This window comes from Cavia porcellus, unplaced genomic scaffold (assembly GCF_034190915.1).
Source record: "Cavia porcellus strain 051 isolate PalLab524CR breed Dunkin Hartley unplaced genomic scaffold, mCavPor4.1 scaffold_11, whole genome shotgun sequence".
Classification (NCBI taxonomy): Eukaryota; Metazoa; Chordata; class Mammalia; order Rodentia; family Caviidae; genus Cavia; species Cavia porcellus.
Window position 1 is genome coordinate 76,026,894 of NW_026947494.1, and position 26,112 is coordinate 76,053,005.

General features: G+C 39.0%; 1 protein-coding gene and 1 pseudogene across 3 annotated transcripts in view; one reads left to right on the forward strand and one right to left on the reverse strand.

Annotated features, from left to right (window-relative positions):
- Positions 1 to 26,112, forward strand: part of Atp6v1h (ATPase H+ transporting V1 subunit H) — a 162,415-nt gene that overhangs the window by 60,359 nt on the left and 75,944 nt on the right. For all 3 annotated transcript variants that reach the window (XM_003465991.5, XM_013148483.3, XM_013148482.3), the window contains one exon: positions 18,764 to 18,956. In XM_003465991.5, coding sequence (XP_003466039.2) covers positions 18,764 to 18,956 — 193 coding nt within the window. The remainder of the gene's footprint in view (positions 1 to 18,763; positions 18,957 to 26,112) is intronic.
- LOC111755683 (small nucleolar RNA SNORA2/SNORA34 family) lies at positions 10,261 to 10,384 on the reverse strand (annotated as a pseudogene).

Here is a 26,112-nt window from a genome sequence, read left to right on the forward strand (position 1 = left end):
AGAGAGAGTTCACTAAAATCTTTTCCCAGTTTGTGGGTTTTCTTTTCACTATGCTGGAGATTTCTTTTGACATGCAGAAACTTTTTAATAAGATGTGGTCCCAGTTATTGATTCTGGGAAGTGTTTCCCGTGCGGTTTGAGTCCTGTTCATGAATTCTCTACCTACTCCTATGTCTCCAAGGTTTCTACCCACTTTGTCTTCCAATAGATTTAGTGTTTCTGTTTTAATATTCAGATCTTTGACCCATTTAGATTTTAATTTAGTACATGGTGATAGACATGGGTCTAGCTTTAGTTTTCGGCAAATGGAGAGCCAGTTTTTCCAGCACCATTTATTAAAGAGACTATCGTTCTTCCAGTGAACCTGCTTGGCTCCTTTATCAAAGATAAGGTGGTTGAGTGTGTTTGTAGTTGTGGTTGTATCTTCTAATCTATTCCATTGATCTTCGCCTCTATTTTGATTCCAGTACCATGTTGATTTTACTACTGTTGCTTTGTAGTATAATTTCAAGTCAGGGATTGTGATGCCTCCTGCTTTGCCTTTGCTGCTTAGAATTGCCTTTGCGATTCTAGGTCTCTTCTGGTTCCAGATGAAATTTAGGAGTGATTTCTCTAGATCTATAAGGTATGTTGATGGTATTTCTATTGGGATTGCATTGAATCTGTATAAGAGTTTTGGGAGAATGGCCATCTTCACAATGTTTGTTCTTCCTATCCATGAGCAAGGGATGTCTTTCCATTTTCTGAGATCATCTTCAATTTCCTTTTTCAGTGTATTATAGTTTTCACTGTATAAGTCTTTCACTTCTTTCGTAAGAGTAATTCCTAAATATTTCATTTTTTTGCTTGCTAATGTGAATAGTCCAGTTTCTCTTATTTCCCTCTCTGTAATTTTGTTGTTCGTGTATAGGAATGCTATTGATTTCTGAGTATTGATTTTGTATCCAGCCACATTACTGAATTTATTTATTGTATCTAAGAGTATTTCAATGGAGTTTAGGGGGTCTTCTATGTAGAGTATCATGTCGTCTGCAAACAATGATAACTTAACTTCTTCTTTTCCTATCTTTACCCCTTTTATTTCTCTTTCTTGCCTAATTGCTCTGGCTAGTACTTCCAGTACTATATTAAATAGGAGTGGTGATAAAGGACATCCTTGTCTTGTGCCTGATTTTAAAGTAAAGGCTTTCAATTTTTGGCCATTTAGAATGATGCTGGCTGTTGGTTTGTCATAAATGGCCTTTATTATATTGAGGTAAAGACCATCTATTCCAATTTTCTGTAGAGTTTTTATCATGAATAAATGTTGGACCTTATCGAAGGCTTTTTCTGCATCTATAGAAATGATCATGTGATTCTTATTTTTGGCTTTATTGATATGGTGGATTACATTTATTGATTTGCGTATGTTGAACCATCCTTGCATTCCTGGGATGAATCCCACTTGGTCATGGTGTATAATATTCTTGATGATTTGCTGGATCCTATTTGCCAATATTTTATTGAGGATTTTTGCATCTGTGTTCATTAGGGAGATCGGTCTATAGTTCTCTTTTTTAGTTGGGTCTTTCTCAGGTTTTGGTACTAGAGTAATATTTGCTTCCAGGAACGACTTAGGAAGGATTGCTTCCCTTTCAATTTCATTGAACAGTTTGAAGAGTGTCGGCATTAGGTCTTCTTTGTATTTCTTGTAGAATTCTGCAGTGAATCCATCTGGGCCTGGGCTCTTCTTGGTGGGTAAGGACTTAATTACATTTTCAATTTCAGTAACAGAGATTGGGTTATTCAACAGTTTTACATCCTCTTGATCTAGCTTTGGCACTTCATATGCTTCTAAGAATCTGTCTATTTCTTCTGTGTTATCAAACTTTTGAGAGTAGAGGTTTTCGAAGTAGGTGTTGATGATCTTCTGTATTTCTATTGGGTCTGTAGTGATTTCTCCTTTTTCATTTCTTATTGCATGAATTTGAGCTTTTTCTTCCCTTTTTTTAATAAGGTTGGCTAGGGGCTTATCGATTTTATTTATTCTTTCAAAGAACCAACTCTTTGATTTGTTGATTCTTTGGATTGTTTTCTTAGTCTCTATTGCATTGATTTCTGCTCTGATTTTTATAATTTCCTCTCTTCTTTTGGCTTTGGGCTTGACTTGCTCTTCTTTTTCTAGCTGTTTGAGGTGTAGCATCAAGTTATTTATTTGTATTCGTTCTGTTTTCCTGATGTGGGAACTCAGTGCAATAAATTTTCCTCTCAGGACGGCTTTCATTGCATCCCACAGGTTCCGGTAAGTTGTATCTGTATTTTCATTTTCTTTTAGGTATTGTTTGATTTCTTCTTTAATTTCCTCTGTGACCCACTGATTACTCAAGAGTGTGTTATTCAGTTTCCATGTGTTTGTGGGATTTTTGCAGTATCTTTTATCATTAATTTCTAATTTCAGAGCGCTATGATCCGATAACATGCAAGGGATGATTTCAGCTCTTTTGCACTTGTTTAAATATGTTCTGTGAGCTAATATATGGTCTATTTTAGAAAATGATCCATGTACTGCTGAGAAGAATGTGTATTCTGATGTTGTTGGGTGGAACATCCTGTATATGTCTATCAAACCCATTTGTTCACAGGTATGATTCAGTTCTGTTATTTCTTTGCTCATTTTCTGTCTGGTTGATCTGTCCCTTGGTGTCAATGGCGTATTAAGGTCTCCTGTTACAATTGTGTTACTGATAATTTGAGTTTTCATTTCTGTTAATAATTGTTTTATATAACTTGGTGCTCTGGAGTTTGGTGCGTATATATTTAAGATAGTTATCTCTTCCTCTTGGAGTTTTCCCCTTACAAGTATGTAGTGACCTTCTTTGTCCTTTATGGTCATTGTTGGTTTAAAGTTCACGTTGTCTGCAAACAGAATGGCTACTCCTGCCTTTTTCTGGATTCCTGCTGCATGAAGAATTGTTTTCCATCCTTTGACTTTCAGTCTGTGAGTATCCTTCTGGGTTAGATGGGTTTCCTGTAAACAGCATATGGTTGGATTTTGTTTCTTGATCCATTCTGCTAGTCTGTTTCTTTTGATTGGTGCATTGAGACCATTTACATTAATGGTTATTACTGTTAAATGCTGGTTAATTGTAGGAATGTTATCTCTCTGCTGTTGCATCTTTATCTTTCTGTTCTGTTTAATTATTTGCTTTGCTTAGTGGTTTTTTCCTTTGTGTATCTAAACTGTCTTTCAATATTTTTTGCAGGGTCGGTTTGGTGTTCATGAAGTTCTTCAGCTGTTCTTTGTCATGGAAGTATCGTATTGCACCATCTATTTTGAATGATAGTTTTGCAGGATATATCAGTCTTGGTTGGAAATCATTTTGCTTTAGGATCTGGAATATTTCACTCCATGCTCTTCTTGACTTTATCGTTTGTGCTGAGAAGTCTGCTGTGATTCTGATAGGTTTTCCTTTATAAGTGATCTGTCTTTTCTCTCTGACAGCTTTTAGTAATCTATTCTTGTGTTGGATTTCTGGGATGGTGATTATTATATGTCTGGGTGTAGTTTTATTTTGGTTATGAGTGTTTGGAGTTCTATATGCTTCACTGATCTTGATGTCAGTTTCTGATCTCATGCTTGGGAAATTTTCAGCTATTACTTCTCTAAATATCCGCTTGACATCCTTTATGTTGTCTCCCTCTCTTTCATTAATCCCTATCATTCTTATGTTATTCTTCTTTGCATCGTCTTGCAGTTGTTGAATTGTTGTTTCCTGATTCCTTGTTATTTTCAAAAGATCTTTCCTTTCCTGTTCACTAGCTGCAATCATGTCTTCAAGGTCTGAAATTCTATCTTCACTTTCATTAAGGCGGTTTTTACAACTTTCAGTGGAGTTTTTTATTTCCTGTATATCTCTGTGCATCTGCATTATGTATTCTGTTTGTTTCTTATATTGCTCGTCTAGGGATTCTATCTTTTTGTTTAGTTCCTCCAATTTTTTATCTGTGTTTTCTTTAGATATATTTAGAATCTCTTTCATTTCTTTTATCATTTCTTCTTTTATCTGGGAGATTATTTCGAGTTTGAATTTCTTTAAAGCTTCCTGGAGTTGTTTGTCAACTTCAGTAGCTATTATGTCCGATATATGAGGTGGATGGGATATATTTTCTTCTATATACATTGCTCCTAGGGTTTCCTGAGATGGGCTGGAGGTTTGAGGTTGTAATTTGGTCTTTCGTTTTGTCATTTTGTATATTTCTGTGTTTCAAGTGTTATTTGAAAGCTTCCTCAGGATCTGTTGAAAATCCCCTTCTATGCTTGGAGCTACTGAGCCTCTGACACCGCACTACCGCAAGCCATTGGGCCTGCAGAACCAGTGTCCCTCCTCTGCCTGCTCAGAACTCCGCAGTTCCAGACAAGCTGGGCCTCAGGGACACTGTGCGCCCACCTGCCCCTTGGAAGATCCACAGCTCTTCAATTGCAGCCGGGTTAGGGTGCTCTCCACAGGCCACAGTGCCTCAGGAGCCTGTGATCCCTCCCTGCTTGCAGAGATATCCACAGTCCTCTAGGCAAAGGAAGGGACTTCTGCAGGCACTCCAGATCCGCCCAGCTCCTCCTCTGCAGGCAGATGGCTAGGCGCGGCTGGGCTCGGGGGTTAGTGTAGGCCCGCCCATCCGTCAGGAGCTCAGCAGACTTCCAAGTGTAGCGGGGGGGGAGGGGGGGGATGGGGAGGCAGCTGTAGTGGCCTCTAACCCACTGTTCCACTTCTCTGCACCCAGAAGCCTGGGGGGTCCGGAACAGTCTGAGATTTGGGCAGACTGTGCTGGGCACTCACCACAGGCTGAGGTGCCTCAGGAAGCTGCGATGCCTCTCTGCTTGCAGAAGTATTCAGTCCTTCAGACAAAGGAACGGGCTTCTGCAGGGACTCCGGATCTAGTTTGCATTTCTTGAATGACCAGTGATGCTGAACATTTTTTCATATATTTATTTGCTGTTCATATTACTTGTGAAAGTGGGGTGTTGAAATATCCTAATACAATTGTACTAGTGCTTATTTTTTCATGATTGCTAATATTTGTTTTATGTAGTTAGATGTGCTGGAATTTGATGTATGTATATTTATGATTGGTATGTCTTCCTCTTGGATTGTTCCCTTTACAAGGATGTAGTGATCTTCATCTCTCAGAATCCATCTTGGCTTGAAATTTACTTTGTATGCAAATAGAATTGCTACTCCTCCTTTTCCCTGGGTTCTTGTTGCCTGAGTATTGGAATATTGTTTTCCATCCTTTGACTTTGAATTCCTTTTTGAATTAAATGTTCTTTCTGTATGCAGCATATTGTTGAATCTTGCTTCTTGGTCCATTCTGCCCATCTGTATCTTTTGATTGGGGGATTGAGTTATAATATTGATGGTTATAACTGATATGTATGGACTTATCAATAACAGGTGGATTCCTTATTTGGGATTCATGGAGCTGTAGTCCTTATTATCTATATCCTTCTAGAATGTCCTTCAAAACAATTTTGAAGTGTTTGTTTGATGGTTATAAATTTCGTCAGATGTTCTTTGTCTTGGAAGTATCTTATTTATCCATCAGTTTTGCAAGATACTTTTGCAAGGTTCATCAATCTGAATTGAAGGTTGTATTTTGAATGTGAGATACTTCACTCCTAGCTTTCCTTGACTTGAGAGTTTGTGATGAGAAGTTAGCTGTGATTCTGATGAGATGGGCTTACCTTTCTAGGTGATTTATTTCTTCTTAATAGAATTTGAGATTCAATTCTTGTGTTGAATTTCTGGGCTCTTTGCTATGATATGCCTGGTTGCAGTCTCAGTATACTAGGAAAAACAGCTGTTTAGAAGAATTATGTTACTTTTGGCTATAGTAGTACCAGGAGCAATGACAGTAGTATCAAATACAGCCTAGAAAATGACAAACTGAGCTAATCATTAATTAGATGCCTTTAACTATATTGAACTAGATTTGTGGTTGTATTAACAAATTCTAAAACCAAAAAGTTCTATACATTATACAAGTCTTTAACATGTCAGTTTTGAGAGAAGTGAAAGAAGAGGAAGAGATTAGAAGACTGGAGGATAAAGAGGTAATAGGCTAATTTTGGGAAACGGGTGTAGAAGACTGGAGGGAAAGAAAAGGAAGAGATAAAAAGTAGAACAGAACAGAACCACAACCACAAAGAGCCTAAAAACCATATTCATACTCATATAAAAACAAGATCAAATGATAAAGGAGAAAAAAACAAAAACTAAACCACAGCCACAACCACAAAAAAGCAGAGAGCGAGAGAGCGAGCAAGAGATAGAGAGAGAGAGAGAGAGAGAGAGACAGACAGACAGACAGACACAAGGTGTGGAGACAGAGTCCCCATCAGTGTTGATTTACCCTGGCAAGCCAGCAATGGCTTTTTTGGCAGGATAGTGGATACTCTCAGCAAGCATGCAGCTTTCAGCTGAGACCAGACTCAGTCGGCCTGTGGCTGTCAGTGCAGCCTCCCTGGGCCTGAGCAGTGGAGAGCTGCTGGATGGAGCCAGCAGCTACTCTGAGTTTTGACATCAGTCAGTCCTGCTCCACAATGGCTCTTGGCCATTTGCTTTCTTGTGCACAACGACTGAGCCCTCAGCACTCACCACTACTAGTGCAGTGCTTCACGTCCACTGCTCCTGTCCACTGCTGTGTCTCTGTGGAGGCCTATGGAGTTGCCAGCAGTCACTGTGTGTGGGTTTGAACTTCTCCTCTAGCAGTGAGCCCCATCTCAGGGAGAAGGTGCTGCTAGATATCTCCTTCTTTTTGAAGTTTCTCCCTTCACTCTCTTCAGATCCTTCATGGGCCCAGGGGCCCCACTTCCCTCCTCATCTTCCTCACATTTCTATATTTATCTGTCTGAATGGCAGCTTTCAGAGTGGCTCTTTCTCTGCTGCTTACCGCTGTATTATTTTGGTTCTCCTCCTCTATATTCTAATTAAACTGTCCTCTGTATTGTTAGCAAACAAAAAGTTCTGAGTTTGCAGCTCTAGTCACATTGTGTCTTGATTGGATGGTTTGTGTCGAGAAGTCTATCTTGATTCTGATGTGTTTTCCTTTAGAGGTGATCTGTTTCTTTTCTCTGATAGCTTTTAATATTCTGTTCTTGTGTTGAATTTATGGGATCTTGATTATTATATGTCTGAGTGTAGATCTATTTTGGTTATAGCTGGCTGAAGTTCTGTATGCCTCATATATCTGAATATCATTTTATTTTCCTATGCTTGAGAAGTTTTCTTTAATTATTTCTGTAAATAGTCTTTGTATTTCCTTTGTGTTTACCCGTGCTTCTTCACTCACATTTTTTATTCTTAAGTTATAGATCCTCTTATCATCTTCTAGCTTTCGTATTGCTATTTCCTGGTTCCTTGTTATTTTAAAGAGATCTTTCCTTTCATGATTACAACTTGTAAACCTGTCTTCAAGGTTTGGTAGTCTGTCTTTAGTTTCTTTCAAGCAGTTTTGCCAGCTTTCAATGGAGTTTTTAATTTCCTGGTAATCTCTTTGAATCTGTTTCATGTATTCTAGATTTTGTTTAAAATCAAAGGTTTCCCTTCTTTTTCTGTGCTCCTCCATTCTTCCATTTGTGTCTTCTTGAAAGATGCTTAGCATTTCTTTTATTACTTTCCTATATCTTCCTTTACTTGTATTAGTATTTCTGTTTTAAGTTCTTTTATAATTTCATGAAGATATTTCTTTATATCAGATGCTATTTGTTCAGAAACTGAAGGTGTGCAACCCTGATCTCTTCTGTGTTTATCTCTCCTGGGCCAGGACTGCTTGGGTTGGAGGCTGGAGACTGCCTTTTGTTTCTTCCTATTGTCATGTTTCTGGCTTCTTCCAGACAAGTAGATAGTGGGGTCCCTGGCACTTCCTATATTAGTTACAATTACTCTGAAGCATGCTGGCTAGGGATTGCTGCCCTCCCCAATCTGCTGGTGACCACTGGAGTACAAGCAGGGGTGGGGCAGGCTGGTCCTTCCCTTCTGAGCTGCTCAACCACTGGGAGTCTTTACCATGTTAGTGTGTGCCTTGCAGTCAGGGCTGGTTAGGGAGAGCTTCAGGGAAACCTCTCTCTTGTTTATTGGATTGTGCATAGGGGTGGGACTCAGTCCAAGCAATTCTTCTCTGTGCTAGGAGTAGCTGAATGAAGTCAGCTGCAGTTCTGGTTCCAGGCTTATCCTGCCAGACTCCAAAATGTCGCCTGGCCATTTGTCCACTCCTGAGAGAGGACTAAATTCCCCACACTCATCACGAGCTGGTTCCGTTCTCTGGTCTGTCACTCTTGTCCGCGACTGTGTCCTCCCACTGAGGCCCTTGGGCTTGCCAACGCCCAACTTCACCATGACGGTGTGTCTTTGGATTCCGGTGGTGTTTCACACACAGTGGGACTGGCTCTGGTAAGAATGTGTCTGGTTACAGCCTTCTGCCCATGTTTTTCTTTTTTTCTTTCTTTTTCACTTTAGTTTCTTCCTGGATCAAGAGGATACATCTCCTTCCATCTGGTCTTCTCCAGGGTGCTATATTCTAGCATCTGAGCTGTTTCTCTCCGAGAAGCTTTTTATTTTGCTGCTAATTGATCTGCCAGCTTCCCAGCCTAGATCAAAACAGAATTTCTTATTAGTAAAAGGCATTTTGCCATGAATTCCCTTCTGACTATCCTCCCTCACTTAATTGTTCTTATCCTGTCATTTTTGCCACTTTCTAAAGTAGGTCTGGAAGTCCTCTTTTGTGTCGTTGTGAGGTGTACCCTAAAAATACAGCAAATGTTGCTGCTGAGTGCCATCCAGTGGAAAGGCAGGGTCATAAAAACCTTACATGTGCTCATCCACCTGAATCACCAGATCTGGCAACTTGCAGCTTCTGGATATTCTGCAAAATAAAAATGATCCTGAAAGGTAAATGTTTTGAATTAATTCAGGACATTAAGGCAGTTGTAACAGTGCACCTAAAGACATTCATGAAGGAGGACTTCCAGAACTGCTTCAGAAAGTAGCAAGAGCAATGGGATAAATGAGCATGATATGAGAAAGAGTAGGGGGATTAGTGCTAATCTTTCATGGTAGTACATTTTAAAAACCTTAAGCACTCACAATGTTTTTAGGTTATACCATGATCGTTAAAAAGTATTGGAGCCCCTAAGATGGGTGCTTCCTGGGAGTAATTATGTCTACAAATTAAGCTAGCATTTGTGAACATTTGTATCCTTCAATTTTAAGTATTTTTAAAGTAGAAGCACAATTTTAATGCACTTGTAACACCTTCATGCCCTTCTCTTGCACAGGCTCAGGATGTTTACAAAATAAGGATCCTGGCTCCCTGCTGAGTCTGTTAAACTTCTGACTTTCTCAAGTTGACACAATGTATCAACCATAAGAGTTTGTTTTTTTGAGACAGGATCTTGTTATGTTTTTATTTTTTATTATTTATTTATTTTGGTGCCGGGGATTGAACTCATGACCTTGCGTTTGCCAAGCAGGCTCTTACGCCGCTGAGCTAAACCCCTGGCCCTTGCTATGTTTTTAAAATTTATTTTATTTTAAAGAGAATAAAATAACAATAAAATGAAGCAAAACATAACAATGGGAACAATATTGGAATTTAAAAGCAAGACAGTAGGAAATCAACCATAATTACTGTAATGCCCATTGTTTTTCTCTAAATAGGTGCTCAGAGTACCAGACACAGGCATGTGAGTTCAGCCAAACAGCACAAGCACTGAGATGTTTCTTTACTTCGGTTGCCATCATCTCAGATACCTCACGTGTGTGACTTCTAATTTCCTCTATGTTTATTTCTCCTGGACTTGTTCTGGGTGAGATATAGACATGCAAAATTAAACAGTCTAAGCACTAAGTTGTCTCTTTGCTTCCGTTGCTATCATTTCAAAAATTTCAGGTGCATGACTTCTAATTTCTTTTGTGTCTATGTCTTCTGGACTTGATCAGGGTGGACTGGAGGTCTGATATTGCTCCTTCCTCCTTCGTCTTTACATTTTCCTGTGTTACTCTGAATCAGCTGGCTGCTGAATCCTGGGTATTTCCTGTACTGGCTGCCAGTCCTGTGGTGCAGGGGATTGGGCTAGGCACCTAGGTTTCTCCAGTGGAAGTTTCCAGGATGGCAGAGAGGTAGTGGGGGGCTGCTTATCGCTGTCTGTCCCCCACCATAGCAGCGGAACCCCGGGGTGTGGCTTCTTTTCCTCTGGGCCTGTGGGGACAGGCTCACCAGGGGTTGAATTGTTTCTTTCTAGTGAATTGACCATTACATTTGTAAAGTTCTAAAATTGCCAACAGACCACTTTAGGCTCCTGCTTGAAACCAACAGCTTAAGAAAACTGCCAGCCTTGATTCAGGGCCATTCTCTATGTAGTCTGGACTGCACTTGAACTAGCTATGTGTTTTACTTGCATTTGTGTGTTTCACAACATAGCATATCATGTATTACAGTTTCTAACATTAAATTGCAGTGCTGTCATGCTGTCCGTAAATTTCAACCCCTTCTAATAACCAGGGGGAAGGCAATCTGAAGTTGAGAACTGTAAAGAGGAAGTTCTCCTCCTCTGATAACTGGTGTCTCTAAATTCTGAGGAAGTCTTATGCAAGGAATCAGGCCTTTGGTGAGGGGCTCAACTGGCGAGAGCTGTTATCCGAAGTTACGTGAAAATGTGTTTTCTTATAAAACTGGAAACCCTAGCTGAATTTCCCTGCTTCCATGAGAAGGAACTAATGCTCTGGGGTTATAAAGTGTCGCCAAGGAAAGGGTCACAGGAATAGGAAGCTAAGAGAAGAGAGGTCCTTTCGTCTCCATCTTTGCAGTCAGCTCCTGACTGGCTCTTGGCAGAGCCTCATCCGAGCCAGGAGGTATAGCAGAGATGTGGTTCTCAGGGTCTCAGGCACAGTGTCACAAAGCCAAGTGTAACAACTTAACAACTGGAATAGTCAGGGAACCAGGTGCCATTACAGTGATAGCATAAAATGACATGTTTATAGTGTTTGATGTACTACCTAGTATCAGTATTTTAAAAAGTAAGTTTTACATAATAACCCAGTCTGGAGGAGATTCAAGGGAGAAGCCTGCATGAGAGAATTAGGGACAATTCAGTAAATTCAGAACTGTGTATAAATCACAAACTTTGAGAATTGGCCTTCTACCAAGTTAATAGTAAGCTTACATTATAAAATTAGACTTCAAAAATTTTTGCTTTTTATTAATAGAGCAACCTTAGGTTTGCAGAAAAATTGAAAGTATGGGGAGTGGCCACATGTCCTCCCCTCCAAAGTATTCCTTATCATTAACATTTTGCATAATATATTTGTTTGAATAGAATCAGTGCTGGTACTGTATTATTAAGAAAAATCTATAGTTTATATATTAGGGGTCACTGTGTTGAGCACTGTATCCCTGTCGGTCACTTTACCTGGTCTTATTTCAGCAATTCTGACTTTCATTGTCTAAATGCAGATATTCCCTTGGGAGATCTCCTAAGCTGTCTCTTGTTATATATGTTATTATCTGCTTGCGATAACGTCTTTCATTTCCATGAAGCATCTGCATTTTCTTATTGATGAAATAAGAGATAAAGCTGGAAGCTTCTGAGACTTTTTTTCTGATCCCTAGCTCTTTGATTGGCTGTGTCAAATTTGGACTTATGGGTTTCTAAAGCCATGGTCACTTTTCTTTGAATTTCCTTGGTGGTTTTGTTTTGTTTTGTTTTGTTTTGTTTTTTTTTAAAGAGGGTAAAATTAAACAGAACAAAACAGATCATAAGAAAACAATTTAAGAAACACGGATTTCAAAGCAAGACCACTGGAGATCTTCGCTGTCATACTGTCTCTTGTTTTCTTCCAAACAGTTGTCCATATTTTCACACACAGTGAATTCATACTAAACAAAATAGTATTAAACTGATCAGAACAGGATGATGAAGGCATTTGAGGTCTTCAAGACCAGACAATAGGGAGGTCAACAATGGCTGTCATAATGTCTCTCATTCTCTTCAAAATAGCTATCCATATCTTTACGTATGTTGAAATTAAACAAAAGAAAACAGACTAGTATCACTCTGAACAGAGACTAATAGTATTGCTAGATTTTATACCATGACACTACAGAATTAGCACTGCATATCTTAGTGTCTCTTTTTCTTCTGAGTATCTGTTCATTACATCGTGCATTATATAATCAGTTCTCATAAACTGTTCAGAAGTTCTACACATGCATGAGTCTACATGTATACATATCTTTCTATATTAGAGGGAAAAACAAATCAAAACAAGACAAAACAAAACAAATTCCTAGAAAAACACAAAACGAAAAAGATACAACCACAATACTAGGTGATCTATAGTAGTTACTATGTTTCTTGTTATTTTCAATAAAATTGTCTATATCATCAGGCATAGTATAATTGAACGTAGCAGTACATAGCAGTGTTAATAAAAAACATTGGAGATATTATATAGGACTTCAGAAGCAGTTAATAATCAAACTGGATTGGGTATCCTAGTGAATTTTGTCATCTTCAGAGTAGTTGCCTCTACTCTCAGACTTAATGCTATCAAGCATACCAGATTCGAATAAAATCAGTCAAGGCAAAACCAGATTCAAATAAGATCAGTCATAGTAAGACTGTGTAAATAATACAGGGCTTCAGTTTAAGTTAATAGGAAATTAAGGATGGTTACCATAGTATATCCTGCTATTTTTAGGATAGCTGTCTGTGCCCTCAAATCTAGTATGAGTAGACAGTCTAGAACAGAATAAAATCAAACTGAACATAGTGATAAGACCAGTGTGGCTTTTAAATCCTGGTACACTATTAACAAGGTCCTCTGCCTTCCTTTTTTAGGCAGTTCCTCCCCTTTCACTTTCTCAGGGTGCTTTGTATATTTTGGGTCCCGCTAACTCCTTTAGTTTTTAGATTAGGGGGTCAGCCTGCTATCTATCTAAGTAGTTCCAAATCTTTTTACTCCTGAGCTTGATCTTGAGCTGTATTCCTTTACCTATTAAAGCCTCAAGGTTTTCGTTCCTTATAGCTGAGTAGTACTCCACTGCACACTAGTGTCATAACTTTCCAACCTATCTGCAGCTGCTGGGTGAGCTGTCCCTATTTTTCTCTGGTTCCCTGTCACATAGAGCATCGTTTTCTCATCTTTGACTTTCGATTCATTAACCCTCTTTCTTTTTTTTTTTTTATTTAAGGAGAAAAGAAAAAAAAAGTGAAAGGGTACAAGTTATACTGATTTACAGAAGAAAAAAATGAACAGTAGGAAATCACTAGTTAATGGATTACATATTGCCATCTTAAAAATAATTGTTCAAGTCACAAAATTAAAGCTTGTAGAGTGGACATTCCAACAATGATACTGCAAACAGTTCTGTTCAATGATCCAATAAAACTCTGTGATATCATTTTCTATCTTATACACTTAAATATACATGCAGTTATATAGTTTAGAGCACTTTCTTTTCCTCTCTTTTGTACAATGACTATTACACATTTTGGGTTTCATTGCTCCCACGGTTCTTATTGCTTTTTTGGAAGAGAGTAAAACCAAATGAGACATAACAGGACAGAATCGGTCAAGTCAAAAGGGTGGACATAATAGATAATATAAAAACATAATACAAGGTGATCATCAATGGTTACCATAATGCCTCCCGCTATCTCTAATAGAATTGCCTATATCATTAGTTATAATACAATTGAACAAAATAGTAAAGAACAAAACCGACAAAACCAAAACATTGGAGACATTGTAGGTCTTCAAAAGTAGATAAAAGTCAACGAGAATGGGCATTATAATGAATCTCATTATTTTCTCAGCTGATGCCTAAACTTTTGAACCTGATACTATCCATCAAAACAGAATAGGGGAACATCAGTCAAAAACAAGATGGTGAGAGTAATACAGGGCTTCAAATCGAGATAATAGAAAGTCAAAGTGGGTTACTATATTATATCCTGCTATTTTTTCCCTTTAATTAAACGGATAAAAATAAAAAAGTAAATAATGGAGTGGAGATTGAGAAAAAAGAGGGCATAACAGCAAAACAGCGCAGATCAAAACATAACCATTTAAGCAGAATAGTGTTTCACCACCAGATAATTCCGACCTAAAAGTAGTTACCATATTGACTCTTTCCTTGAAGTCCTTGAGTACAACTTCATATACTGTAGCATTAAGTATATCAAAACAATGTAAAACCATTTAAGAGAATGACAGCATTACAGAGTATTTAGAATCGACTAACAGAAAATGAACAATGGTTTCTGTATAATCTCCTTGTCTTTAAAAGGTTTTTGCTTATACTATTGTACATAATAAAATCCAATAAGATACAACCTGTTTAGACCATTGGAGACAGAAGAACAAAAGCTAGATGAGACTTCAAAACAAGATGATACTAAATCAGTATTACCTATTAAGATGTCATTTTCTCTAAAATAGCTGTTCCTATCATCCAATCTTCTCTGTCTCATTTCTGTTGAGCTCTTTTTCTGTCAGTAGCTGTCAGTTTGTCTTCTTCATTTTGTTCTCTGCTCCATTCGTTGTGGCCTCCCCGCCACCATTTCTGGGTTCTTTGTATTTTTCTTTTTTTAGAATATCCTGCAATACTTTCTGTAGGGTTGAATTGGTGGTTGCAAATTTCCCCAGTTCCTCTTTATCCTGAAAGCACCTTGTTTTTCCATCAATTTCCAGGGACAGTTGTGCAGGATATCTCAATCTTGGCTGGAGATTATTATCCTTCAAAGCTTGAATTATTTCCCCCTATGCTCTTCGTGATTTGATGGTTTGTGCAGAGAAATCTGCTGTAATTCTGATGGGTGTTCCCTTGTAAGTGGTCTGTTTCTTGTCTCTTACAGCTTTTAATATTCTGTTCTTGTATTGAATTTCTGGAATTTTTATTATTATATGCCTGGGTGTTTCTCTGTTAGGGTTGTAGGTAGCTGGGGTCCTGTATGCCTCGTACATCTGAGTATCTTTACCTTTTGCTAAATTAGGAAAATTCTCCTGGATTATTTCTGTGAGTAGCTTTTGTAGTTCACTTGTTTGTGTCCCTACTTCTTCTTTTATGTTCTTAATCCTTAAATTATGGCTCCTCTTATCATCTTCTTGTCTTTGTATTATTGCTGTTTGTTTCTTTGTTATTTTTAAGAAGTTTTTCATTTCATTCTCCCATATTACAAGTCTGCCCTCCAGCTCAGATAGTCTGTCCTTAGTTTCTTTCAAGCTGTTATGCCAGTCTTGGATAGACTTCTTAATTTCTTGATAGTCCCTTTGAACCTGCTTCATGTACTCTATGCTTTCTCTGTTTTCTCCATCAAACAATTCTCCCCTCTTTTTCTGTTCTTCCATTCCACCATCTGTTTTTTCCTGGGTGGTCCTTAGCATTTCTCTAACTATTCTGCATACTTCTAGCTTCAGGTCGTTGATAACTTCATTCCTGAATTGGTCTATGAGGCTCTCTATATGGCGCTTAATGTCTATTGGTGCGGTGTCCGCTATTGCCTGTTTCTCAGAATTGGGGGCCGAGGAGCCTTTCTTGTTGCTTCCCTTCCCCATTTTCTCCGTTCCTTATAAAATGCAAGCTTACATAGGAGGCCCTGCTTCCCTGCCTGTCAGCCACAGCCTGATCAAATTGCGCTGGCTAGGTGTTCCCGCCCACCGCTGCGCACCAGGGAGTTACGGACTAGGCAGCCTACGTGGGAGTCACCCCTCCGGGCCACCGTCAGGCTCTGGGATCTGGGTTAGGCCAGCCTACCAAGTCCGCCCGCAGCGTCACGCAGGCCAGGCACTTTTCACCAATCCCGTCCGAGAGGGGAATGTGTGGCTGGAGTCACCACCGCGCCCTGCTCTTTCAGGACTGCCCGAGCCCAGAAAGTCCTCCGCTGGAGTCAAACTGTGGTGGAGTGTCAGTTTCTCTTACTCACCTCGCCACCAGTCAGTGTATGCCTCCTTGTCCGTCCCGTTTTCGACTCTGTTCGCAGACTCCCGTTCCCAGAGCTTCTGCGCGTCTCTCCTTGCCGAGCCGCTGTGGAGGCAGTCAGCCGCCGAGCGGCGGGAAATCCAAACCGCGGTTTCCAATGGCGCAGGGTCCAGCCTCCACACCGAGACTTTTCTGTTCCTATTTTAGCGCCAGGACTGCATTCCAAGTTGGTTTCTCTCAGCCCAGTTCGTTCCTGAGTCAGCAGAGCATATCTCTACTGGCTCATGTCTCCTTAGTCCGCATCATTCCTGATTTCTGAGCCGGGCCTTTCAGAGAGCCTCCGGTAGTTGCTGTTAACTATCCGCCATGTTCTCCCGGAAGTCCCATTAACCCTCTTTCAAGTGGATTATATTTCCTATTCAGAGTGTTACATTGGCCCTATATCTCCTGATCTACTCCGCCTGTGTTTCTTTTTGTTAGTGTGTCAAGGCCATCTGTTTTAGAGATTATAGCCAATCTTCTCTGCCTTATCTCTGCTATGCTATTTTTCTACCATTACTTGTCTGCTTTTCTCCTTCATTCCACTGTCTGCCCTTTTCAGTGAAGCCTCTCTGCCACTGTTCCTGGAATCCTGGTGATTTTTTTCTCTCTTTCTAGAATGTCCTTTAGTATTTTTTGTAGGGTTGGATTGGCACGAACTCCCCCATTTCCTCTTTGTCATGGAATCATCTTGTTTCTTCACTAATTTTGCGAGACAGTTTTTCAGGGCATGTCAATCTGGGTTAGAGGTTATTTTCTTTCAGGACTTGGAATACTTCACTCCAGGGTTTCCTTGATTTGATGATTTGTGTCAAGAAGTCTGTTGTGATTTTGATGGATTTTCCTTTATAGGTGATTGTTTCTTTTCTCTAATGGCTTTTAATATTCTGTTCTTGTGATGAATTTCTGGGATCTTGATTATTTTATGTCTGGGTGTAGCTCTGTTTTGGTTGTAGGTGGCTGGAGTTCTATATGCCTCATGCATCTGAATATCTTTTTCTTTTCTTATGCTTGGAAAGTTTTCCTTAGTTATTTCTGTAAATAGCCTTTGTATTTCATTTGTGTTTACCCCTGCTTCTTCATTCACATTTTTTAATTTCTTGTTGTCTTTTAGCCTTTGTATTGTTACTTTCTGGTTCCTTATTATTTTTAAGAGATCTTTCCATTTGTGGTCACACACTGCAAATCTATCTTCTAAGTTTTGAAAGTCTAACTTTAATTTCTGTCAAGCAATTTTGCCAGCTTTCAATGGAGTTTTTAATTTCCTAGTAATCTCTTAGGATCTCTTTCGTGTTTTCTAGATTTTGTTTATATTCTTCATCAAAGGTTTCTCATCTTTTTCTGGGTTCCTCGATTCTTCCATCTGTGTCTTCTTGAGAGGTGCTTAGAATTTCTTTTATTAATCTTGCTTCACTTGATTTAGAATTTTAGTTTTAATTTTGTCTGTGAGGTCATGAAGTTATTTCTTTATGTTTGCTGATGCTGTGTCCGATACTGTAAGTTTGCTGCCCTCAATCTCTTCTGTATTTACCTCTCCTGGACTTACTTTCCCTGGGTCAGTGACTGGCGACTTTTTCTTGTTTCTTTCTCTTGTTGTTTTTCTGGTTTCTTTCAGACAGCTGTCTGGTGTGTAGGTCCCAGCTCCTTTCCCTATTGGTTATGGTTCTTCTGAAGTGTGCTGGTTAAGGGATTACTGTACTCTCCAGTTAATTGTTGATCTGTGAGGTGTACGCATGGACAATGTGTGCTGACCCCTCTCCTCTGAGCCAGTCAACTGGTGAGTGCCTTCAGCACTTTATTCTGTGCCAATTGGATGTCACCGGTTCAGGCCAGTTTTGTCCCTGGCTATTGGCTCTGACCAGGGGTGTGAACTAGCCCAGGCAGATACCACCAGTCCACTTTGGGCCAGGAGTGGCTGACTGACGCCACTGTGGTTCTGGATTCAGGTCCGTCCTGCCCAACTCCAATATGTCGTCCAGCCAGTCACCCCCTCACGTAGGACCAAATTCTGAGCACTCCCCATGGCTTAGTGCAAGTATCCATACCAGTTCCGTGCCCCGTTGCAGCGCATCTCCCACCAAGGGCCTTGGGCTCAACAACCCCCGATTTTGGTGTGTCCATGACTTCAGTACGACCGTGGGTCATCTTACTCCAAGGCGCCCAGCACAGCATGGGACCGGTTCCTGTGAGAGTGTGGCTAGCTCCAGCCTTCCATTTGTTTGTTTGTTCTTTATTTCTTTGTTTTTTTTTCCCTTTGTCTTTTTCCTCAGTTTCTTCCTGGGTCATGAGAATCCATCTCCTTTCGGCTGGTCTTCTCCGTGGTGGTAAATTCTAGCATCTGAGTTGTTTTTCTCAGAGAGGCTTTCTACCCTGCTACCTGTCAATCCCTTCCTTTGTATTTTAATGCCTTCCTTTTGGCTGCCCATACTGAAAATCTGGCTATCAAATATGACTTGAAGGTAGTTATTTCTTTTGTCATCATCTTCTGTTGATTTCCATTCTCTGTTGTGTGTCAGTTTTCTTTCATGTTCTACGTTCTTGCAAATCTCAGTTTCCTTTCTTACTGCTTTCCTGCTTCTGCTTTGAGGGTCTGTGGCTTTTGGAGAGAGGGGTAAGTGGCGGTGTACTGGAAATGGCCCTCTGAGTTACTGCTGGTATAGTTGAAACTAAGGGTATAATTCAGAGAGACTTGTTCTGTTATTATGTATCATTTATTTTTTGTTTGGCCATTATATTAAATGTTTTCTAATTGTGTGTTCCTTTTCAGCATAATGGGAGTTTTGAGTAACAAATGTGGCTTTCAACTCCAATATCAAATGATTTTTTCAATATGGCTTCTGGCATTCAATCCTCAAATGTGTGAACACTTGCGGCGCTACAATATCATTCCTGTTCTCTCTGACATCCTTCAAGAATCTGTCAAAGAGAAAGTAACAAGAATCATCCTTGCAGCATTCCGTGTAAGTTCTTAGTATTTTTTGTTGCTGCTGCTGTTATTGGTGGTGGCGGTGGTACATGTATATGTGTGTGTGTGTGTGTTATTTTGTACTGTGAAGTATATTTAAATTTTTAGCAAGTGGGAAAAAGTTATTTGTCCTCTGTGTAGTTATGAAACTGTAGAGTCTTGGTGAATGTAGAGTAAAATACCACTGTTGGCTTTATGGCATGGATTAGTGGGATAGATGAGAGGTAACTCTAAAGGAACAGATTGAGTGATTCATTGAATGCTTGAAGGAAAGGTGGTGGGTAATGTTCAGATGGAGGAGATTCTTTGGAATGGCTCATATCTAGTTGACCACACAATGCCTCATGGGGCCATAGGTGGGGCTTTGTGCAGGTAGCTGGATCTCGGATGTGTGATGCTGGGATCCAGGATGTGAGGCTTGGATTAATGCATGGTGCTGTGTTAGGGTTCAGGGTGGCCCACCCTGAGTGTGAGTGCTGTCTACCCTGAGGCTTGGTAGCCCGGATGGGATGTAATGGATAGGAGGCGGTGGCTGCTGTCTCTTCTCTACTGCTTTGCTGCTTCGCTGCTTTCTCCTCGCCATACCTGCTGCCTTGGAGCGAACCAACTCTGAACTGAAACTTCCGCAAACTGTGACCTACGATGAGCCATTTCTCCCTTAACTTTGAGTGTTAGGTATTTTGTCTCATCAGTGAGAACAGTAACTAAGACATTTTTGTTTTCCTATAGTTAAGAGACTACTATTTTTTTTTTAAGAGACTACTACTGAAGGAGGCTATTTTCTCTTATGGGGCCTGCCTTTCAGATTCTGATCTGATCTGATTCAGATTCTGATTTGAAGCGTATTTCTGAGGCAAATGTAAAGATTTATAATTTTAAGCAGTAAAGTTATCTTATTAGGATACTAAAATGTATCAAATTATGTAAGTCAGCTTCTTCCCTTGAACACATGAGTTAATCAGTGATAAAGAGCTCAGAGTCTGTATTCTAGATTGCTGGTCAGCTGTAACACTGAAACGTTGCTGATTAGTTCGCAGAGCCAGTGTCTTCATTGTAGCAGTTGTTTACTGATAATCGTGTTGGTTGTAGTAGGATTTATATGGGGTTCTGGGAGGTGGCTTGATTGATGGAATGTCTTGTGAGAATATTACCTGAAGAATAATAATAGTGGACATATCTCATGTAATACTTTGTGCCGTGCATTCTTCTCAGGGTTTCCCATTTGTTAATTGATTTAAACTTCTATAGCATAAAGTTATTGTGTATGTGAATATCGTTGTTATTTATGTTGGTCTTTCCTTTGCAAATAGAGGTGCTGAGGCAGACAGGTACCATTATGGGTAGATGGTAGACATGAAAATAAAGGTTGTGTACTTCAGAATCTGTGCTTTTAACTGTTACTCATTTTTTTTCTTTTTAAAAAATACACAAGTCAAAAAGTACAGATACATTGCAGAAATTTATGTAGCATATGTACACCCTGATTGTCAGATACAGTCCCTAACGTCTTTTAGATATTTCTAAGCATGTATAGATAAATATATAAGTAGGTGTATGGTTTTGTTTCATATTTAAATACAAAAATGTCATGTTAATATTGTCATGCTTCTGTTTTTTAACAAGATATAATGAATATGTTCACTTCTGTAATTGTAGTGCTTCAGCATTCAATGGCTATCTTTCATTGTACTGGTGAGAATGTTAATCAGTTTCCTATTGATGGGTTTGTGGGATGTTTCTGGTTTCTTTCATACATGCTTGCCCATTTCGGAAAATAATTCTTCTGAAAATAGTTCTAGGGATGCAATTGCTGAGTCAAAAGAATATTTTTTTTTGAAAATACTTTTTAGGGCTAGGGATATAGTTCAGTGGCACAAGTGCCTACCTGGCAAGCACAAAGTCCTGAGTTTGATTCCTGGTACCAAAACAAACAAAAACAAAAAAACCTTGAAAAAGAAAATCAAAACTAATGAAAGGAGAAGGCAAATACCTTTACTTAAAATACGCAAGGGACGCAATGGCACTGTCTTCCCATCTACGTAACAAGGGTTGAGTGAGTGAAGGTGTGGAGTCGGGATCTGCATGCGGTCCTGCAGACAGGTGGAAGGGGAGGTCCTGTTCTTAAATCAGAGTAAGCTGTATAAATGAGATTTGACTTTGAAGTGCCGCAAGAGCTAAGCAGTATATTTTAAGTGTTTTGTCATTCATATTTTTGTTTAGTGAAGATGAAAAATTCCAGGAATGCTATCCTCTGTTTCCTTTAATTTACAAAAACAGTTTTCAGTCTCTTGTTAAGTACTATGCCAATCAGTAGGAAATGCAAGTGACTGAGGTGATCTTGACATTGAAAATCTTTTAAACTAGCAAAGCAGTCTGTGTAAATATATGCCAGTGCAATGCAGTGATAAGTAATGTACAAGAGTGAAAACAGTAGACAATAGGAAGAGAATAAAGTAGGATTTTAGCAAATATTTTAGGAGGAGATGACTTTAAGAGCTCTTGAAGTTGACTAGTTTTTTACAAGTCCAAAGGTGGAAAGAGGTTGATAAATCTTGTTAAGAAGTAAAGAAAGTCTTGAGGAACCCTCAGTCATTTGTTCTTGTAGGATTTCCCCTTCCCTAACAGTAAATTCTAAGAGAGTAAATGGAACTCATCCGTCTAGGTTTTATTTATTTATTTTTATTTTTTAAGATTTTTATTTTGAAGAGATTAAAACAAAACCAAACAAAACAGAATAAAGTCAATCAAAAAACAATGAACATGGTACATGACTTTAAAACAAAATACAAGGAAATCAACAAAGGCTACATAATGCCTCTTGTTATCTTCAAAACAATTGCCCATTCCATCAGGCATAATAAAATCAAACAAAATAGTACAGAATAAAACCAATAAAAACAAAACAATGAAAGCAGTACAGGGCTTCAAAACAAGCTAGTAGGAAATCAGTAATGGCTATCATAATATATAAAAAGTTATGTTTGAAATAACTGTCCTTGCCATCAAATACAATAAAATTAGACAAACTGAAACAGAATGAAACCAAACTAAACAGAGTAGTGAAAACAACATGGGTTTCAAATCATGATGATAGATTAACAATGGCTACTGCCTTTGCTTTTTAGACACTTCCTTCCCTTTCAGTTTCACAGGATGTATTGTGCCTTTTGGATGCTGCTAACTCCTTCAGTTTTTATGCTAGGGAGACAGCACGATATTCACCCACATGACTCTGAACCATTTCTTCCATAAACATGATCTCAAGTTGTATCTATTTACCAACAAGAGCCTCAAGGTTTTCTTTCTTTATAGCTGAGTAGTTTTCCATTGTGTAAAAGTGCCATGACTTTCTTATCTGGTTTGCAGCTGATGGATGAGCTACCCCCACTTCTTTTGGGTTCCCCGTCACATAGAGCACTGTTTTCTCTCCTTTGACTTTCAGTCTATAAACCCACTTTCGGGGTAAGTATGTTTCTTGTATAAGGCATATTGATGGACCCGGTCTCCTGATCCATTCTACTGTGTTTCATTTTATTGGTGAATTGAGGCCATCTACATTAGTGTTAAGGGCCAACATGCTCTGCCTCATCTCTGCCATACTTTTTCCTGCCATTGGCTGCCTACTTTTCCCCTCCATTCCGTTGTCTGCCTTGCTTGGTGGTTTCCTTCTGATGCTGTTCCTGGAACCATGGTGTTTTTTTTGTTTATTTTTTAAATCTCTGTCTAGAATGTCCTTCAATATTTTCTGTAGGGTTGGTTTGGTAGTCATGAATTGCTTCAGTTGTTCTTTGTCATGGAAATATGTTGTTTCTCCATTAATTTTGAGAGACAGTTTTACAGGGTATGTCAATCTGGGTTGGAAATTGTTTTCTTTTAGGACTTGAACTACTTCATTCCAAGCTCTTCTTGACCTAATGGTTTGTGTTGAGAAGTCTGTTGTGATTCTGATGGGTTTTCCTTTATAGGTAATCTGTTTCTTTTCTCTGACAGCTTTTAATATTCTGTTCTGTGTTGAATTTCTTGGATCTTGATTATTATATATCTGGGTGTAGATTTATTTTGGTTGTGGCTAGTTGGAGTTCTACATGCCTGACTTAACTGAATGTCACTTCCTTTTCCCATGCTTGGGAAGTTTTCTGATATATTTGAGTGTCTTCTTTGTGTTTCTAATTTTTAACAACACTGTACAGGAGCTAGGATTTTTCTAAAATCTCCTACTCACTTACCATTTGAAAAATTGGACCTAGTTTCATCTTTCATTTGATTATAAAAATGATATGGTCTTATGGTTGAAAATAAAATGATAGAGAAATAAGAAAAAAGTGTAAGTTATCCACAATCCCACTCCCCGGTGTAGAGCCCTGTTAAACAGAGCTTGTAATTTATAATCTGTTCTCTTACTGTGCAAGGCATCAACTCTGGGTGAAAGACAGTAGACACTGAAACACTGACAGACTCTCTAAAGCTAGAGGGAGTCGCTGAATTTGCTTTCTTCGTGATTTTATGATTCCTGGTTGGTGTTACTGACTATAGAGGGTTTCTGCACTCAAGCTGGTGGTGAGTGCACCTTGTATGGTTGGGGGCCAGGCTCCCTGGGAGTATGGGCTGACCTCCAGGCCTTTGCGTTTACTTAGGTGCTCTACATTTTATCTTTTGTCCTGTGTCCAGTGGGAGCAATATCATCTTTTCTAAGTTTGTCATTGTACTTTGTTGATGGCTATCTGTTAATGCCTACTGAAAAATACACATGCACTGAATGAATCCGTGGCATATAGTACATCCCCAGTAAATATATTTGTGACTGTAAGAGACTGGACAAAACCACTGTAAGAAGATGTAGAAAAATTTTCTGTAAGGAATAGGGTGGGATATGAGACTACTAAAATTTTTATTGATTTCTTTATTGACTTTAAATTCTTTTTAACATATGGCTACAGTACTTTATTCTTTTAAAACTAAGATGATAAAATTCTGTGACACATCATCTATTGGTTGAAGGTACTGCTACACTGAGAATTGATGTATCTACTATAAGACTCCAATAGCTAGTTTTCATAATTATATAAAGGTTACTAACATATAAGAAGTTTATTATAATAACCCACTTAAAAACATCTCATAGAGAGCAGGACTAGCGTGAGACAGACTTTTTTCCTCAATGTTTTTTTACTTCTTAATTGAAAGCTGTTAAAATATGGTTTTGAAAAAGCTCCTTTCAGAAAATAAATACTTTATAATAAATACTTTATACTAAGCCATTAGGAAGTAAAGTCATCCTTGACTCAATCAAAGGCTTTGTCATTAGATTATCCTACAAAGATACCTTGAATTATTTTTTTTTTTGTGTGTGTGTGTGTGTGACTCACTTTTGGATAATAAAATCAACAGGTTCCTAGGTAATAAACATGAAAGTGAATAGTATTGTTTTTCATTTTATGTTTACTTGTCCTTTTTAGTATGTTAGCTATTTTTTGAAATTAAAACACCTATTTTTCAAGATGTTGATGAGTATAAGAGGCTCTTCCCTATTCTTTAGAACAATTAATTCCCCATAGCATTACAAAATGCCCCAGACTTAAGGTGCATTTGTTCTAGGAGGCCCTCATTGACCTAAGCCTGGAAAAATCCCTTTACTGGACATTCTCCTATACTAATGCTTGAGTGGCAGACAGAAACTTTTAAAGTGTTAGTCATTTGGACCTCTGGAAAAATGGTGGAGTGGTTAGCAGCAAAGAAAGAGCCTCTCTGAGATTCAGCTTCCAGACACTAGAATATAACAGCTCGAGGAAGAGAAGAAGGAGGGAAGTGGGTCCCCTGGGCCCAGGAAGGATCTGAAGTGATAATTGAAGCCAGTGGGAAGAGGAAAGAAACTTCAACAAAGAAGAAGGATGTGTGGGTGTTGCTTTTTCCCTAGTTGCTGCTCGCTGTGAGGGAGGAATAGTTTAAACCTGTGGACACATGATGACTGTCAGCAGCGTCAGAGATGCAGCAGTGCAGTGGAGCAGTGGATACGGTGGATTTCACTGGCTGGTGAGTGGCAAGGATTTGGCCATCCTGAAAGAAAAGAGATTGGCTGGGAGCCATCTTGGAGAGGGGCAAACTGAGCTCAGACCACAGAACAACTGCTGGCTCCATCTCGTGGCTCCCAGCTAAGTTCAAAGCTGCAGAATGTATGCTGATTGCTGCAGGCTGAACAGGTCTGGTTCCAGCCTCACGGCCAGAAACAGCTTGAACTTCAGGGTCAACAAAGGTGCAGGCTGAGATTATCCACTACCCTCCTGTGAAGCTGCTGCTGGGTTACTGGGGTAAATCATCATGGTTCTGGTATTCTCTACCCATGGCAGAGACAAACCTTAAAGTGAACATTTTTTTCTCTCTCTTTCCTTGGTTTTTGTTTTTTGCTTACTTCATCATTTGATCTTGTTTTTCTGTGAATGTGGTTTCTAGTTTTTTTGTGGTTGTTATTCTGTTCTTTTTATTTCTTCCTTGTCTATTTCTCTTGTCTTCTGCACCAATTTCCCAAAGTTTGTATGATTGTCCTTTCTTGCTTATAACTTCTTCCTTTTCTTGCTTATAATTTCTTCCTTTTCTTTTATTTCTTTATTTTTTCCTATAATCCATTTAAAATTTTCTCTCCTGAGGGTAAAACCGGTGTAGCGAGGGCTTCTTTACTTCATTTAATTTTGTGATTTGTTTTCAATTTTGTTGTATAACCATAAATATAGTTCCTATGGCTAAAGGTGGCAAATTGATAGCTACCTCAGTTTGTCATATTTTAGGCTGTTTGATGCTCTTGTTATTGTGATTGTCCCCTTTAGCTAAAGTGACATAATTGTTCTAACTAGCTGTTCTTCCTGGTATATAACAAGACCAAGATTACCTTAGGGTCATGGAAAATACTGTGAGCCAGTATCAAAGAACCAGGGCTGGGCCAAGTAGACAGCAACTTCTCATCCCTAGTAAATCAGAGAGGTGATGGTCTTGGATACTTTTCTCTTATTGTTGAGACAAAATACCCAGCACCCAAAATCAAAGAGGCAAAGGTTTATTTAGCTCATAGTTTGTGGAGGTTTCAGTCCATACTTGGCTAGCTCCAAGGTAGAGTAGCACATGGCACGGGGGAAACAGTTCATGGTGGTGGAAAACAGCAA